The following is a 19,126-nucleotide window of genomic DNA, read 5'->3' as shown; positions in this document are numbered from 1 at the left end:
TTATGACAAAAAGAGTTGGCAACACTGGATAGAGAACCCCTTATAAATTGCCAATTCACAATAGACAAAATACCAATTCACAATGGGATTTTGTTTATTCATTCATTCAATCATTCATTCATTCAATTTCCAATTTTCGTGCCAGCGGTGGCAAAATCCGCGTCGCTCTAAGATTTGTTTAAATATAATCTGTGTGTTTCGTGCATAATTGTGTTGACAAGAAAAGGGCCAACACGGATTCCACGGATCGGGCCGCCGCGAAAAATGAAGGCAATTGATTGTTAAACTAAAGCGGAGTTTGAGAAAATTCACGAATAAAGACTCGGTTTGTGTTCGCGGATGGTGGAAAGCAGCAAATGCAGAAAAAGCTGAAAAGAGGCGAAATAAAGGAAAACATATAATCGAGCGGAAATAGTTGTGGCCCGGTGGAGGTGGCAAAGGCGAACATGCGACAAGACAACAATTCTACGTGGGCCGTGCAGCAAAACTAAAACTTTTAATAGTTTCCCGGATCGACAAACAACAGCCGCAGCCGCAGCCGCAGCCACAAGATTTAACTTAATTGAATTAACCCGGGAAATGCAATCAAGCGAAAGGGAAAGAGAAAGCAACATAAATCTGCTGGATTGAAGGGTATGCGATAGCCGAAAGATGTCATGGAAATGGAGCGATTTCTGCTGATAGGCCCCCCGTTTTGCCTGTCTAGTGAAAAGTGTGCGCAGGAAAATTGCTGACAACTCACAAAAACAAAAAAAAAACTCTTGAGGAGGAACGTGCGAAGCGGAGGCGTTCGTTTCGGGAAAATTCAATACAAAAACGCGGAAAGGAAAGCAAAAGAAAAACAAAACTGCAAAAATACAAAAGAAAAGTAGTGACACACAGAGAGCGAGTGAGATCGAGAGAGGAGAGAGGCAAAGCAAAGAAATATCTGTCGAGTCGAAAGAAAGCAAAGACAGCTGTGCTCCGTCCGCGTACCTGTAAACAGTCCATGTGTGTGCGTGCGTGTTCGTCTTCGTGTGTGAGTGAGAGCAGCGCAGCAGAAGATCAAAGTGAAATTGAGAGAAACAACAGAGGAACAACATCAACGCAGCAAAGCAAAAACAATAGAGGGGCTGCAGCCTCTCTCTGTGTCCCATCTCTGTCCCTTCTTCGACGACCTCCTGCAGAAGGCACTACTGACTTCCTCTCTTTCCTTCCTACGAGGATCCACCTCTGCCTGCCGAAACCACTATAGTGTTATCTCTTTTCTTCCTTCGAGGATAACCTGCCGACAGCATTATAATGCGTACAACAGCATCCCTTCAAGCAAAAACGACTACTTCCAGAGGCCGGCTTTTAAGCAACAAATATAAAAACCAACACTAGTCAACATAATACCAAACACCAAAACAACTCGACCACAAAAAAGAGAAAAAAAACATATCCGTCAAAAAAACACAAACAAATAAAAACAACAACTAAATTCTAAGTAAAATAGAAAGAGATCCAACTACATTTTAAGTAAAATCAATTAAAATATGGATTGGATAATCAGCGATGAGATGGGCCTGACGGTCGGCCATGTGGTGGGCTGGGCCGCCGCCTCAGCGATGGTCATTGGCGGTGTTATACCCTATGTGCCGCAGTACATCGAGATCAAGAAGACACAGGATGCGGAGGGCTTCTCATTGTACGTCTGCCTGGCCCTGCTGATAGCCAATACTCTGAGAATATTATTTTGGTGAGTGTCAAATCAAAGGACAGAGAGTTCCCCCTATTGCAGGTACAGCAGATTTTTCTGAGGATATCTGCACCTACTTTTCTGTGCTCTTCACAGCCTTTCCTCCAGTACAACTAAACTCTCATACGAGGCTGCCTGTATGACTAATCTCCACCCATATCTGTGGCGTCTTATCTCGGGCGGGAGCAATACAAAACGCTTCGCTTATCGTCTGGAATGCTCTCATGGTGTTGGTTCCATAACTGACATTTTATAGCCAGACCAGAGCACCTCGCAGAGCCCTACTATATCTGGCTGTGTCATGATTTCTGGTCGATTTCATAGACCCATAGATTGTTTCAACATTGTCCAAGGCTTTCGGACACCAACCATTTATCTTTATTGAGTCTGCGCTATGATACGGCATTCGAGTGCTTTATAATACTCCCTCTCCCCGCATAATACCAAATCGATTAGGTATAATTTTGCTTAGTTTTATTACAATTTCATTCGACCATTTGACAGCTCGCTCATGATGATTGGTTGGGTAAAATGATTTCGAATGGTGTGTTGGGAAAAGCTAATGATTTGTGGCTGTAGCTATAACGCCACAATATCTTTATAACCAAATCGAATGGCATAGGGTGGGGAATTATGATTTAAATTACTTGCAAAAAGAACACGAAATAATTCAGAAATAATCGAAATTTATATTCCATTTTCTGATCGACCCCCACATCTTCTCTGAGCAAAACACCAAAGGGAAATACCCCAACAATGCAAATACTCGCCTTAATGTTCTATAAGAGTTGATTCATCGCTGGGATACACACAAAAGCAAGAAATAAATAAATCAAAATTAATAACACAAATTGTTAATTCAATTTGAATAAGTGTGCAAAATGCGAAATTCCAAATGTCGCAATGCCACAAAAGATGCCCCAATGGAAGCCAGTTAAAACTGCTTTTTGGGTGAAAGAATAATAATTAAATACTTTAAATTGTTGATTGAATATACTCACATACGTTTTTAAGACTTTTCATTATGCAAATGTTGTTAAATTGCTGGGTGCCTGCACTCGATTTCACGTTTTTCTAAGGCTATCAGGTGCGTGCCTTCGACTGTGTCCCAGGGTCAACCACTTTTGCTTAGCTGATCTGTGATTTGTGTTGCTTTTGCTGTATCTGTGGCTGCTTCTGTTTCTACCTTCCCCTTTGGGGAGGTAAAACCGCATCAATTATGAGTCGTAGTTGTCTCTGGCCTGCCTCTGGCCACTTCCTCACGTCACTCACGACACAACAATCTATAAATTATTGAAAAGAAAAGTAAAAAATGTATTGTACAAGCAACTGGTGTCTCCTTCGTCGTAGACTGCCGCCACGTCGACGACGTCAATTTGTCTGCCTCTGTGCACTGTGCCTCTTGTGGCAATCAATAAATTAATTATTTAGCTGGAAAACTGTTGCCCCCGGCAAGTACTTCAAATGGATCAGCTGTTCGACATTCTGCAACGCACCCAATGCCACCAAAGGCGAAGCGAACAATGTGTGCTGTACTTGCGTTTATTGTGTACATATTTGTACCCTGTAATAGCTGAGGGGGGGTTTATGTGTGTTGCATGTATAGAGAGCAGAACGCTGAGTTTCCGACTATGTAATGTCTATCTATCCATGTCCATGTCGAGACAATGTTGTGGTACCCTTATTTATAAAGATGTAAAGTAGAAATTTGGTGGATTTATAGATGTGCTAACTGTCCTCCTATCTACCAAAAGATCATCCATATCGGATAAGGTTTACAGTCAGAATATGAATAAATATATTGAAATCCACTGCTGAGACAGTGACCCTCACTTCTGGAAATATATTGTCCTTAATTCTTACCGAAAATTACCAGAATATGAAAAAGATAGCACTCAGATAAACAGCTTTATAAATGATGTGCACAGGGTATCCCCGATTCGAGCCCACAGCCCACAGATACTGCGCTTTTAATCGTTTTATATATAGAGTGAGACATTTATATGGGGAATACTATATACATACATATGTATATAATATATGTATATAATATATGTATATATTTATGTAGGATACGTTGCCGGGAGGGTGGTGTTTTTTTTTGTCACGCGATTGCATTAGCCGCCCCGAGCGACATGAATTTCTCTGGCTTTCCATGATGGGAGTGGGGGCGTTTCGATGGATATCGTGGGGGCCAATTCAAGTAACTTTTTAAAGCAACCTTCCATTCAAGAATAATTGTGTAGAAGACTAGATACTCGGTACTACGACTCGCATGAGTATATGGGGGAAGTGCTTTCAGCAATTAAGCATTTCCTTCATTTTTCCCTATTGTTTACTTGCTGACACGAAATAATTATCATTAATTTTTCCACCCACACAGACAGACAGATAGATTATGCCTCGGGCTGCTAAAAATTTAACTGGCAGTTTAATGAAAATACAAACAAAAACACGAAGCAATTTAACTATTTTCAGCTAGAACAAATTGCCTGAATGTCTGACCGACTATTCGCCTCGAATAGCAATTGCAATTAATTATTAAATGTGTAAAAAATATGTATAAATTATAAATACGAGGTTAGGCCAGTGGGAGAATGCCTACCCAGCAACAGATACATTTACAGGCACAAGATTCAGATAGGAACAAAGTGATTCTCAGATAAACGTAAGAGCTATGACACATACAAAAATTTGTCATTTGTTTTCTGCCTTTTGTTGTCTTTTTTGCATATTTAACATCGAACATTGCTGTGGTTCCATATGTTTTATCCATCAATAATTCGGTGGAATCTAACATTTCAACATTCTGATAGATGAGCTCATTGCCTGAATACTTATAAACACTTATTTATCATTTAGAGTGCTGGAAAACATAGTGTGAGGGAATATATGGGAACATTTATTCGTTGAACAGTGAATTCCTGCATACCCTTCAGATAAGATTCGTAGAACGGAAGAGTTAGCATCACTTGAATGTCTCAAGTGCTAAATGAAGATAGCTTTGCTCTTAACTTTGATTGGATTATTCACAAAATAACTAAAGTGTCTTATCAACTAGTGTTGGGAATTGCATCAGCTGTCATTTTTACTATTTCAAACTTTTGGCATGTTTATTTTTTCCATTTAAATGGACAAACAATTAATATTGCATAAAATATTTGAATCTATGAACTTCTACAACTATCAGTGTTAAACAATACTAGAAACAGTGTTGGTAAGGGTTTCTTTTAGGACTCTAAATTACTTTTAAAGCATTTGAAGCATGAGTAGACTTTGTTTATACTTTACACCCAGAATTTTCACATAGAGAGAGTTAATCATAAAACTACGCAAGAAGTAGGCGTTTTCTCTGGTTTCTTGTCACACCACCACAAATGCTGACCCATTCATAACGTTTATGTACCCGTATATACTATACTTTGGCTAAATAAATATTTGCCCACATTCAACATTCAACACCAGCGGAATCAGATTTCCAAAAAGGTTCCCAAAAAACGCATGACTCAATCCGCGTTGGATCAGGCTGGTGCTGTCCGGTCAGTGGGCCGTGACAGAAACAATACAGAAAACAGAATTATAATTTACACGTACGAATATGGAATATGTGCATATAGTAGGTATAGATATTCATACACACATATATGTATCTGTTTGGAGTGCCAGTCATTTCTATATTTGTTACTTTTCATTACAACATTTGCTCAAATATTTACACAATTTGCCAGCGGTGCAAGGGGGAGAGACACAGAGACAGAGTCCCACTGCCACTTCGCACTTAACAAATTATCCGCAAAAATTAAAGCACTCACCCGTTGACTGCCATTAAAATTTGTACGAGTGCTCGTTAAGTTACAAAACTGTGTGCCAAGCATATTAAATATTTTCTTATTTTGCCAACATTTTAATTTACAACTTCATTTTCGCTTTTGCAAACAAAGTGAAGGGTTAAGAGAACTTTGCGTCGGTTCATTGAACCCAATATTTTCAGGCCCAACAAAAGTTGATGCAATCATTCAGTAGAAAGCAACGTAATAGCCTAGTAGCAGCCGGGGCTTCCCTAATGGGATTCTTGAGTCTTCGAGTTTGTGGGAAAAACGCTGTTGTTTTCACAAGTTATAATTAGCAAAGTTTTGTTTTATTTATGACATTAGAGTGCATCTGAGGGTTGTTCAAATATTCAGAGAGGATAAATCTGTAAGATTAAAAATGGTAGAAAGCATTTAGGCGAAATTAATGGATTATTGGAGGAGCAACGATGGTTAAAACATTACCTAACTTTACACTTAAGCAACTTCCATCTAATATTAATCAATTGGAAAGGGAACTGGCATGAATTCGAGTGAATTTCTGTTCGCATGTGTGAAACATTCCTCTTCCGCATTCATCCTTGAAGAAAGCCGCTGGCTATCGAGCATAACCTTAACACAAAATATTTTAAAATAATTGTTTCTCTCACATATTGAATGTGTTCTGTAATATGTATACATATTATGGAATCTTTGGGTATGTCTCGAGTCGCTCAAGCGAATGCTGCCAAACAGAATGCTCCCGAATATGCCCAACGCTGTTTTCATTTCTTATTTATAAGATCTGACGAATCTTTAGCTCAAGTATTCCTTCCTTAATCATTACACAACGCACTTTGGCACACACTTCTCAGCACTCAAACTTCTAATCAAATCTGTGAAATATTTTTGTTAAAGAAACACATGATTGTTTTTAGTTAATTATTTAGAAATGGATAGAGTACGAGTGTTGTTATGTATTTCCTTTAATGATAATTCTTTTATGTGTGTGTACATACACATATTGTGGTTATTGTAGGGTCTTTTGCACTGCCCGTCTCCATATCAGTGTAATGACACTTCCCCATGCAATCTAGTTGCTGATATCGCCACCTTATTCTCATTCCACTTTATGGTGTTTGTGTTCGTGGAAGAGAGCTTCCTCTTATCGGCTGCACAATTGAGAGAGTGTGTGGCAGATAACCCACAAGTCGCGACAGTCTGTATAGCTTAGACGTTGTCTACTCCAAAGTCAATTAATTTATTTACGTAAAAACTTATCAACATACAAAAGAAAGAGACTCAAATCGTACATAATACAGTGATAGGTCTGCAAATATAATAGAGTTTTAATAGACACCCGATATGATATGATATGATTGGAATATCTTTGATTGTCTCATGCATTTCGTTACGTTTTTTGGGGGGCTTCCAATCTTATCTGAAATTCCCTGCTTTCATTGACAATTTTATTTATATAAACTTTGGCCCACTTTTCATGCGGGATTTATCTATTATTAAAGCGTACACTTACCGGAACGACAGAAGTGAAATTCCATTTCCAGAAGCCAACAACTTTGTTTGTCATTCTTTTTGGTTGAAGGTCAAGGCTGTCTCTTGGGTGTGTGTGGGGGGTTTGAGGCTTATTCCAATTAAGTGTTTTCTTTTTGTCGGTGGTCGGGAGTATTCCTCTTGAACATTTTTGCTGACCAACAGGCCCGACCGACCTTGTGTGTATGGCCCATAAATGTTTACGGTTTTTGGTCTCTCTGATGATGATGTTGTTTGTTGCTGTTTGTTGCTTATTTTCGCATCGCATGTAAATTAGCTGTTTAGACATTTAGTGGAACCGGTTCCAGCTGATGGGGGTTCTGGTTTTCCGCTTTTTTATATATTATATTTCTTTCTGTTCCGACGTTGCACTTGACTGTGTCGATGGAGCGGTTTGAATGTTGTTTGAATTGTTTCCTTGCCTTGCAAAATTAATTAGGATTAAAGTTGAAGATTTATACGATTTATGCAGTGAAAGATTTATTATGGTTTTGCTGCTCTAAAATATTTTATGCTGCTTTCCAAACTATTCCATTAAATAAACCATTGGAAACCGAAGCCTGATTGTGTCATCAAAGCAACATTTCATTCCCAACCTTAATAAAAATCAATGAATTTTCTCTGTCTATGCTAAACACTGTTTCTAAGTAGATGCTTCCAGCAAACTCTCACTCTGAGATGAAATTTCATATTCTCCACGCACACAAAGATGATAATCTCTCTCAGTCGACAGCAGTTTGTGGCACAAAAATCTATTCTAATTGAGAAATTGAAATCTTTGCCTGTTGTCTTTGTGCAAACATTTGCGTCAGTTCACGTTCAACGTCAACGTCCAATGTACACATTTCGCATGCAAAGAAGCCACATGGCACAGTGATTGTCCATTCAGACCAACAGACCAACAGACCTGGCCGTAAACACTGCGCACCTCAGTGTCGATGGATGGATTGACGGCATTTGCTTTGCTTTTGCTCTGTTTAGACTTTTCGTTTAGTTTCGTTGTTTTCTGGTTATTGTTTTCTGCAATGGAAAATCTGCTAAGACATTAAAATCGTTAAACGCAAAGCCAAGTAATCGCCACAGAAGAGCAATGCCACAATGGGTCGGGTCGTGTCGGGTCATGGGTAAAATGTCGAAGGGGGTCGCTCACGAAGCTGCCTGGATTTGGTTTGGCATTAAAATTCAATTGTCTCGGGCTATAAGAAACACACACAAAAAGCGGCAGATTAAAATTGCAGAGTGGTTTTTGTGCTGGAATTTAATTTGTTTGCTGTCCTTCCCACACCTGTGACACAATTTTTAGGGGATTGTCCCACACAGCACGAAACGTGGCGTGAAGCTAGGTTTCCCTTGCTGTGTTTTTTTTCCCCCTGGCTTTTCATTTTTAATTACGCAAAAATCTTGGGAGAGTGCTGGTAGGAGTGGGAGATAAGAAGTGAGCTTCAAATTGACCTCCAACGACCGAGGGCCGCACCCTGGCCCTCTCGGGGTGCTATCAGTAAGCGGGACAAAAACTTTGCTTGGCCTCCAACGACAGGCGATTGAGATAATGCCAATCGGCTTAAGGCACACAACGAGAGCTGTCCGCAAGTAATACTCGCCTATAATGGCTGCTGCTCGACAAAAAAAACCATCTACGAGTGTGTAATGTCGAAGATAACCCCAAGGGTCACACATCAGTCACTCGTACAGCCAGAGGCAAACGGAAACTGATAATTGCCTCAATTAAATAGAGAGTTTTGTAGGCCTTAGATTTGGATGAGCTCATAAGATGTGTGGAGGAGAGAAAATGGAAAAAGACAACTGGGAATAGAGCCAAAGGAAAAATAGTTAGAGGAACATCAACGAAAATGTTTAAAAAAATATTTAAAAGAGAATAATAAACTTTTCGATTCCAAACAGTTTGTATAACTGTGTTACTTGGTTGTATAGAAAAACTTTGTATGTAATTGATATGCGTATACCAGTTTCCGATTAGTTTTCTAGTTTTAGCAGAAAAACTCTAGTAAAAGTTTGTAGAAAAGAGTCAATTTTTATTGCTTATTGTTTTATTGCCTTCATTGCCTTGATTAACGCCTATAAAAACACATCCACCAGTTCCAGGGTTAAACTATTAACACAGCTTTAATCTTACCCCTTAAAAATCTCCGACAAAGTCCAAAAATGCATGGCATGGCAGACAAGTTATGGTACTTTCCTTGAACAGTTTGTCCCTCGCCTCAATACCCACCAACTGTGATTACTTTTTACCGCACAAAAACTTGACTTTGAAAAGCGTTCAATCTACAACAACAATTCCTCCTCCAATGGAAGAAAAACTCTCAATAAAAAGTTCAAAGCGCATTATCATGCTTGCGTGCCCCAACGCGTTTGTATAACAGCTGTGTCCACCGCAATGGCAATGATACATAACTGTACATATGTAGACATATGTATACATATACATACATATTTGAGCGTACATATTTCGGTTAGCCTTTAAAAGGAGCGCGGCATGACTTGAAATTGCCTTTGATAAGCTTGAGAGGAGAGGAGTGGAATTGCCTAAACTTCCAACCTACTTTGTATGGCATTGCGGTAGGTCTGCTAAGCGAATCGAAACGAAATGGAACGGAAATTCAAATCAGGAAACGACCAACTTAATCTTGGAGAAACTCTTTCCGAATTCCTTTCTATCTGCATGTGCATAAATATTCCGATATTACACGTTCTCATATCCTAGCATCAAGAGTTGGTAACGAATTTCCTGCTCATATGCAAATTTTGTATGGAATTGTTTTCCGTTCCCTTCCCCTCTATGTGTATATTTGTGCCACAATTGTGTGTTGGGGGCGGCACCCCTTAATTTTCCTCTTTTTTTGTTGCTACTCTTAAATGACTTTGTTTGCTCTCTTCCGCTATCGCTGCTGGCTCGCTGGGGTTCTTCTCTCTTTTTTCTGGAGGCGTACTAGATTGAAGTGTCTCCCTCCACACTCACACATTCATGGTGTTGCTCTGTTGTTGCCACGCCACGCATTTATAGAGGGGGGGTCGGTCTACTGTCTATTGTTTGCTTTTTGGTTTGGTTTTTATGGGCTTAGCGCCATGTGGGTGTGTGGTGGGTGGGTGCCGTTCTTGTCTTATTAATTTTCATTGAGCAAATCAAATGATGCAATAAAATGTTTATGTTATTATTATGCTGAGGTGGCTTCTTTGTTGTTTGGAGTATAACAGTTGTGTGTATAACAGTTTTAGTATAACAGTTTGTAAGCTCAATTGGATACAGGCATTGATATGTTTAATGTATAAAATAATGTATAACAGTTGTATGCATGCATGCGTGTATAACAGTTTTTATGTTCACTTTTGTTGAATACGTATGACAAAATATGCTTTCTGTATAACAGTTTGCCTAACTATGTCAATATCTCTTTAGTACCAGCTGCGTATCACAGTTAATTTGCGTTGATTAAACGATAAGATTACGATTTATTGCAGATCATTTAGCTTCTAAATGTTCATACTTATGTACATAAAAGTTTATGTATGCATCATTGTACTGTACATATAAAAATGTATAACATTTTAGATTACTTTAGGAGTAGTTTCATAACAGATTTTGTATGACAAACTGTTGTTTTTCTTGAGCAGAAGGAAGCTGTACCACATATAGTACCGTATAACAGTTTGCTTATCGATTAAAAGTGTCGCCACCACTTCTTCTTCTGCTTCTTATAGCACAAAAGTAAGCGCTAATTTAAGCCAAAATCCGTGCTAGAACTTAACACAGTTTCGATTCACAGTTCATTGGCGATTGTCAGCCCCCCCAGCCATCGGCATCGTTTTATCCTGTGGAAGGTCACTCGAGCGGCTTAGCGACAGCCGAGAACAACAAAATCCATCTAGATCGACCCAGTTTATGGTTTACGGTGGCCCGCCCCATCATCAGCATTCGGTTGAGCAGTCCATTTTACTCATTCATTCAGTCTCTGTGGGCTCCTCAATGGGCAATGGGAAATTATGCTATGGCTGTGTTTCCTTTATGACGGTTACTTACAGGCGGCAGCTCATCAAGCGACTTGTTTACCCAATTCTCGATGCACACCAAGCCACACACGAGGACTACAAACAGACAGAAATATACTATGTGGAAGAGACTCTGCCGCGTAGTTCCGAAATAGGCGGCACAGAGGTACACACAGGACTTGAGTACAGAACTTATCGTACGAGCACTTGAGCGAGTGAAACAGCGTTGAGGAGAGGTGGAGGTAGAGGCGAACTTGTGTCCACAGAGAGGGCTGTAGGAGAGTGTACTTACGACGAGCCTTGGCGGCAGTTAAAATCCAAAATGAAATTTGTGTTGAGCGCAAAAATGTGTTAACCTTGGCCAGCACACACACATGGCATTCACACACCACACACATGTTTCAACCAAGTGGAGAAACCTGTGTACGCACCTCTGCACTTCCACCCGGACACAGAGCCCCCCACCCGACACACACCCCCCACCCGACACACACTTACACTTGGTTAAACATTGTGTTGAAGGCGACACAAAATTTTAATTGTGTCTACCAGAGACACAAACACACGCAAGGGCGGGTAGAGGGCCAAGAAATGTTAACAAATTGCTTGTGCCCAGAGCCTAATTCTATCAATAAAACTTTCATCAAGCTAAAGTGACATTTTGTGGGAAAAGCCCTCCACTTTTCTTCTATTTAGTTAAATCGTTGCTGCTATTTGAACAAATTGCCATTGAAAATGAGCCTGAATGCCCGCCCGCCTCCAGGTGTGGGAAGAAAAGTGCGAGCACGGCAGGGCAGGGCAGGGCGGGGTGTACGAGGTGGGAAATTGTTTGCATTATTTTGCACCGGGGCACTCTCTGCACGTATACAATTTTATCGATTTTTTACGACATATTTTACACGTTGAAGCGTGCAAAATGTTTAGAGAGGGGGAGGGGAGCGTGGTTGCCAATTTAAAAGGCAAAAGCCAAACAATTCCCCCACCCCCAATTCATGCAGAGTCGAGTGTTGGTGGATGGGGTGTGTGGTGGGTAGTGGGCTGTGGTGGGTTTGTGGGTGATGTACGCCATGGCCCATGGAGCTGCAGCTGAAAGTCAAGTGCCGAGCGACTTGTACTACAAATTGAAATGTTTGCATAGAGAATGTTAACATTGCAGCAAATTGCAGTTATTATACAAACACAACCAAACACACACACAAAAGAGAAAGAGAGTGTGCTGCAATTTGAAAGTCTTGCAGAGAATTTTCCATAATTATGCTCAGAATTTATGACGTTTTTTTTTGTGCTAAATGTTATGTCCTCGCTCTACCCTCGCGCGAAAGAAAGCAATTTCAGCTATTTTGTACATTTATAAACGTTTAAAAGTTTTTTTACGTGCAATCGTAATTCTTTTAGTATCAAATATAAATTTGGATCTTTAATATGTGCAGGAAATTGCCATGGAAAAAATAGTTATAGCGCAAAAAAAAAGAATCTTTAGCTACTTTTTGGCTACGCATTTGAACTCTTAAGCCTAAGAACTGTGGAGGAAGGACAAACCCTGTCCATGGAACATAAAAAATCCATAAATATTAGCATAGAAAACTCTTTCGTTCGACCATTTGTAAGCTGATTAAAAACAAATTATTTTTGCAATTAAAACTTATTTAATCCAGAGCCGGGACTGACAACTAATGTGTGAAAATGGCTCTAATCTACTGCAAAATATTCAGCTTTAGTCATGCTTTGATGCTTATTCAATTGCAAAACCCAATTTAATCATTTTGCATGTCATTTAAAGACACAAAATGTGACGATGATGATTCAGTTGTAGCTTCATGGAATTTGAATGGCTTTGGCTTTGACTGTGGCACAGCTTGTAATTCAATTTCCATGCCAAACGAAATGCCAAAGGCGTAAACATGGACGCCCACCCGACCAACCATGGAATGTTGTCCGTCCGTCTGTCTGTCCGTTTGCTATCTGGCAATCGGAAACAACGCGGAAATGTATGCTATCTGCTGGATGCGATTGCCAGTGACAGTGATGGAGACAACGAAAGCGACAGCGACAGCTGTGGCTGCTTTCACACAAATCCAACAAATTGTCGCATTTACTTTTAATAACTTTTCTGGTCTCTCTGGTCAAACCAAACAAATCCCAACAAATCTGTAGGCTTCCACGCGAGCTTTACTTTACTTTGCTTTTGTTTGTTTGGTCCTTTGCCAAATGCTCAACACGCTTTCCCTTTTTTTCTGTTTCGTTTTGCAGATTGGGTAGCTTTGGCGCTCTTAAGTCCGCACTCTGGTCCCTTTTTGCAAGCACTTGGCATCTGTCAGATTTATGACAGAGTCGCTTGACACAAATGGTCCGCCCAACACCCACCACCACCACTCTGCTGCGTTAAATATAAACTTTAATGTTCTCTTAGAACTTATAATCGATGTGTGTTCGTGAGTAGATTATGTTGCTCTGGTTTCTGGCTACATCAATCACTTGTGTGGGTCGTGCCTTGGTCCCCAGAGCACCTGTCACTTGGTACTTAAATAGGCACTGTGCGGCATGGTTTGGGGTTCAATAACAGCAGAAAATACTGAGCACACGACATGCATTTTGTTTTTTGATTGTCTGGTTCTTTCTTTTTTGGCGTTCATTTAGAAAGGTTTCTGGCTGTTGAGTTTGTGAGGTTTAAGAGGCTGAACATGAACTTCCCAGCAGATGCAAAGCATTAACAATCTATTTATATTCTCACTATTATACAACTTTTTCCCCCATGCACTAGAGTGCAATCAATGCCAATTATAATGCTGTGGCATACCATATTAACCTTTGGCATTTTGTTTTTACTATTTTACAGGTTCTCCAGCCGCTACGAGCTTCCACTGCTGGTGCAGAGCGTTGTCATGAATGTCACCATGTTCCTAATGATCCATCTGTGCGTGAAGGTGAAGCGCGTCGGTGCCAATAACCGAGAGCATTCACTGCGAGGTGGGTACCCCACAAGTCCAACCCATAACCGTTTCTGAGCCTCTCCCCCCTTTGCAGGTGATGAACTGCATTTGCCCAAAGTGATGACAGATGCGGATGCCAGCGTCAGTGCATCGACCAGTGCGGGCGCCGGCCTCAAGCGTGCCCGTTCCAGGCATTATTTGAACGGTGAGTCGAGTCCACAGCGTTGCTCATTGAAAAGTTTTTTTCTTTCACACAATTGACGGCAATTTCCGGCCGTCCCAAATGATGGTGTCACCCGAGGGGGTCGGGTCAGCTCAGCAGAGTTGCCTTTGGAAATGCCATTACCATTACCATTGCCAACTGAAGGAAAGAAACTGCAGAAGGAGCCCAACCTTGTGTCTATTTTTATCATAATTTATCTTTATGAGCCTTTTACTTTACGATTTCGCTTCTTCATTACTCGCTCCTCTTATCTGTAAATAGAAAATAAGACCAAGAAAACTGGGTTAAAAGGGGAAGGACTGTGGTTCTGGGGCGTAAATTGATCAATGGACAAGCCACACAGCACCACCCAACCACCCACACTACATACATACATCTATGGACACGAGCTAATTATATTGGCACGCCTTGGGCTTCTCTTTCTTTTGTTGTTCTGTTGGACGTTCCGTTCCGTCTGTTGTGCGCTATCGTTGATTGTGCCAGCGCCTAAAAGCAGGCAAAGATAATGAAAATTGATTTCCAACTGGAATTGTTGCCATCCCACAGCAGCGGCAACGGAGCGCAGCTGTCCATCGTCTGACATTGAGCGATTTATAGAGCTGTAAACTGTGGTTTGGGTCATGACCTTTTCCATTAAAAATCAATCTGTATAAAAGGAAATACAGACAAATGTGCAACAGCTATGAGTTGTATGTTTGCGGTGCTGTAGAGCCATGTTAGGATTCGATTGTGGCTTTTAGGCTTGTTTGAGTGAAGTATAACAGTAGTATAACAGTGTATAAAACCTCTAAAATGTCTTCTTAACTCCTACAACATACTCTATGCAATTCAGCAAGATTTTTAAGACGTATAACAGTTGGTATAACAGTTTCAAATGGGTTTGAATTCGTAGACTGGACAGTAGTATTGTTATCTTTGAATTATATGCGGTATAACAGTTTCAGTGCAACTTGATGTATAACACCTTTCATTTGCTCAATTTCAGATTTCGATTTGAAATTCTTCTGGAATTGGACAGACTTTCAATCGTATCTGGACTTTATGCTAGTCGTGTGGGCCGTGGGCGCCGTCATAACAATTCTAATGCTCTCCGTGCACTGGTTCATGGAGTCCATGGGCTTTGTGGCCGTCTTCACAGAGGCCATGTTGGGTAAGATCACAGACATAAGACCTCCCACTCTGAATCGTTGTGCTAATTGGCTTCTCTTGCTGTGTAGGAGCGCCGCAATTTCTGCGCAACTTTAAGAATAAATCAACATATGGAATGAGCATACACATGGTGATCATGTGGACGCTCGGTGATATGTTTAAGACTGGTTACTTTATTGTTAGGAAAGCACCATCGCAATTCTGGATCTGTGGCATGCTGCAGGTAAGTCGTAAACGAAAGATTCTTTGTTCTAGCTTCCATCTATAATGCATTTTTTCGTTGTGTTCTGTGCAGGTCAGCTTGGATATAGCCATATTGTCACAGGTCTGGTTCTATCGCAAGAATTCCAAGCCGCGCGACTTGCGACGCGGCGATTAGCAGTTTGCCCCCGAAGAACAACCACAGCACCACGATCTGCACATATCCCATTCGGAGGAGCACCAGCTCTCCCTGCCCGTCACGCTCAGCAGCAGCGGCGACGATCATCTACTCACCGCCCGTGCCGACGATGAGCACTTCAAGGTGCTCGACTTTGGCCAGTGTCACGACAATCGTGCCTTCCAGTATCACAACAACAACAAGCTGCTGCCGCGTCCCGGCGGCAGTGGCAAGAGCAAGGATGACAGCAGCATGGCCGCCGCTTTGGAGGTTGTCATCGTGCATTCACCCGGCAATGCCGGCAAGGATGTCCGTGTAATTGGCGGCCACGAGCCGAGTCTGCACAGCAGCTGTTGCCGTCACGGCCATGCGGCCAGGAAGCGTCACAATGCCACACAAACGACAGCCATTGCCGCAGCGACGACGAGCACAGTGCCAGGCGGACAGCTGGATGGCAGCTGTTGTTGTGTCATAACCACGCACCATCATCACTGCCACTGCAGCAGCCATCGTCCGCATCATCGGAGTCACCATTGTCAGCCACATCACGCGCATCATCACCATCATCATCACCGACATCGCCATGGCAATCATAATCACAGCCACAATCACAGTGATTATGCAGGCGGCGGCGGCGGCACAAAGCGACGAGCAGTGCTGCGTCAGGCACGACATCGTCAGCAGCTGCAGAATCATCCGCATCATCGACAGTCCGCGGCCAAGCACAGTGCACGCGTGGAGAACCAATCATCCAAGCTTCCAGTCAACAACAACAACAATAAGTCTTCCCTGGACTCCAGCGAGGAGGTGATGCATCATCAGGCCATTGCCATTGAGATCGATGCTGCGACCATGACCGAAGGCGATGATGAGGATGATGAGGAGGAGAACAACAGCAGCACAGCCACCTCCAATTTCCCCTACAAAGTGGCCAGCGAGGGTGTCATACCGATTATAATGGCACCCCTGCGAGAGCAGACGCGACGTCGTCGTGGGTCTCTCAACTCCAATACGACCATTGAGACCGATGAACTCTCTCACGATGAGGATGATGTCGAGTGTGACGACGACGACGACGACGATGATGATGATGTAAGGATGGGTCAAGAGCATCTGCCCGAAGATGAGGCACAGCTGCAGCCACCAGTGAACACAGCCAGCTCCAGCAGCACCACACGAGCAGCTCCTGCCTCGGCGCCCGCCCGCAACGAGTGTGTGCGGATTAAGAGGAAGCGCTTTATGCCGGAGGCTGGACAGGATTGTTGCAGCAGCTGCTCCAGCTGCAGCTGCGAACGCGGACAGTCGAGCTCCTGCAGCAGTCTTGAGGATGATCGGAATGCCCACGAGCTGACGGTTGCCGTGGAGTGCCATCAGTGCAACCAGCAGGCAGGAGTCAGCCGGCGAGCCAGCTTCTGTTCGTGCCACACTACCAGCTGCTGCTGCGGCTCCTGCTCCCAGGAGGAGGAGGTCTATGCCGGCGATGATGACGATGACGGCGACGACGACGATGACGAGACAACGGGCCAAAGGGATAGCTTCTGCACGGCTGCCGATCACACCATTATGAGCACACCCACCCAGGATGGCGAGGAGCCGCACAGCAGCACCCTCACGCCGCTGAGCACGCATCGATCCTCGCTGCTGGATCTGGCCGAGCACACGATGCGCAGCGATGGTGCACCCGGCACACAGACAGATGCGGACGCCTCCTCGCTCAGCCAGTCGGCCGAATACTTTTCCCTCTGCTCCAATGTGGGTCCACTCCAAAGTCAGTCAAAGGAGGCGGATGAGAAGGTGCAGCAGAAGTCACCAGAGCCGCCGCCACAGCCACCACCACCACCGTCTCTAGGTTGCAAGCACTCGAGAAAGCATAGTCGAGGCCGTCAGAAGCGCAGCTCCTCGCCGCTGGATAGCCAATTATGACGAAGTGTTTCGCTGGTCGCTTGGCCAGCCATCGATGTGAATGCGTTGCTGCAGCAGACGATACGCAAGTCAGCCGTGATGCAGGAATCGCCCGTACGCAGGAAGCCGCCCACAGCCACTGTCCAGGGCAAGCCACTGTCCGCCGGAGCCACTGGCAGCAATGACAGCTCCACGGCTACGCTGACGCCCAGCATCATAACGATTCAGTCCAAATATTCCGCATCGGGACAGGGCACAGCATCGGGGCTGGTGAACGCTGTGACCAGCATTTGTGGCAGCAATGGGGGCTGCAGCACGAGCACCTACACCACCATATCGTCGGGCGGTGGCTCCTCCAAGCGCAAGTATTCGCCAGTGCCGGCCACAGATGCCTACCAGTGCGATCCCCTGCAGCGGAGCTCTACCGAAATCATCTTATAACTCATACATTACCTCCAAAAACTGTTCGTTCAGGTCAGGGCAAATCATTTACTAAGGGATTCATGTGCAAAACAAAAACCAATTTCGTGGACAGCTGTACAATTTGTTGTTATTCGGGGGTGCCCCCAAAAACTGATGCAAAATCAATTTACACAATTAAATTATTATATTAAGTAAATCCAATGTACATTATTATCCTTTTTCGTGTTAATTTGCATCAGGGAAGGAGAAAGAAAGAATTGTTTTAGTCTAGACATAAATTATAGTTTCTATGTGAATTTAAAGGGTCGCAGCTGCTGGGGAGGATAGCAACAAGCCAACAAAAAGTCACAGGACAAACTCCAACAACATATCCTCCATTGACTCATTGACAGACTTCCGGGCTTTAGCAATCCTTTAACCCCAACCCAGCTGTGGCCTCTCGTACCTTGTTTAAATCATCATTTGTTAGTCAATTCATTTCATAGTCACGTAAGATTGTACGATTACTAGAATTTGTATAAACTAAAATCAACTTTTTAAATCTCGATATTATATGTTAAAGAATTTTTATTTTTTATTATTTCCTAGCAGAATTTATAAGCTAAGTTCCCCTGAAAGAAACGAAAGAAATAAAACGAAACGAAACACCAAAAAACACACACACAAAATTATGATTTTCTTTTTGTTGATTTGATTATTCTTTTGGTTCAAATTAGCGCATAATCAGCAGCCTATTGTATGTATGCCCCTACTTAGCTACTGTTTAATGTTTATAAAGTTATTTATGCTATTAATACAAAGAGATGAGACGAGACGCGATGAGATGACGTAACGCAGCCAAATATCTTCCTTGCAATGTTGAGATTCCGTTGAAAACGTAACACACAATTTAATAATGAAAATCAAATTTATTTCTAAGCCTCCTTAAAACTGTATTCAAAGTGCTTGAGAATATTTAAGAAATATTTAAAAAACAAAACCCAAAATAAATTATTAAATTAAGGCATTTGATGAACATTTGTTGATTAGTGCGTAGTGCATAGTGCGGCCATTTTT

The 19,126-nt window shown here is 42.4% G+C and overlaps 1 protein-coding gene across 1 annotated transcript; it reads left to right on the top strand.

Annotated features, from left to right (window-relative positions):
• Nucleotides 1–134: 134 nt before the first annotated feature.
• LOC117900425 lies at nt 135–18,687 on the top strand. Its single transcript, XM_034810789.1, is given in 6 exon segments — nt 135–1,720; nt 13,901–14,031; nt 14,089–14,199; nt 15,203–15,367; nt 15,435–15,589; nt 15,662–18,687. Coding segments are annotated over 6 exon segments (3,192 nt in total). The 5' UTR covers nt 135–1,517; the 3' UTR covers nt 18,089–18,687.
• The last annotated feature ends 439 nt before the right edge of the window (nt 18,688–19,126 follow it).

Source organism: Drosophila subobscura, chromosome U (genome assembly GCF_008121235.1).
Source record: "Drosophila subobscura isolate 14011-0131.10 chromosome U, UCBerk_Dsub_1.0, whole genome shotgun sequence".
In the NCBI taxonomy this organism is placed as follows: domain Eukaryota; kingdom Metazoa; phylum Arthropoda; class Insecta; order Diptera; family Drosophilidae; genus Drosophila; species Drosophila subobscura.
The sequence above is the reverse complement of the archived record's forward strand: the minus strand, read 5'-3'. Positions and strand labels throughout refer to the sequence as shown.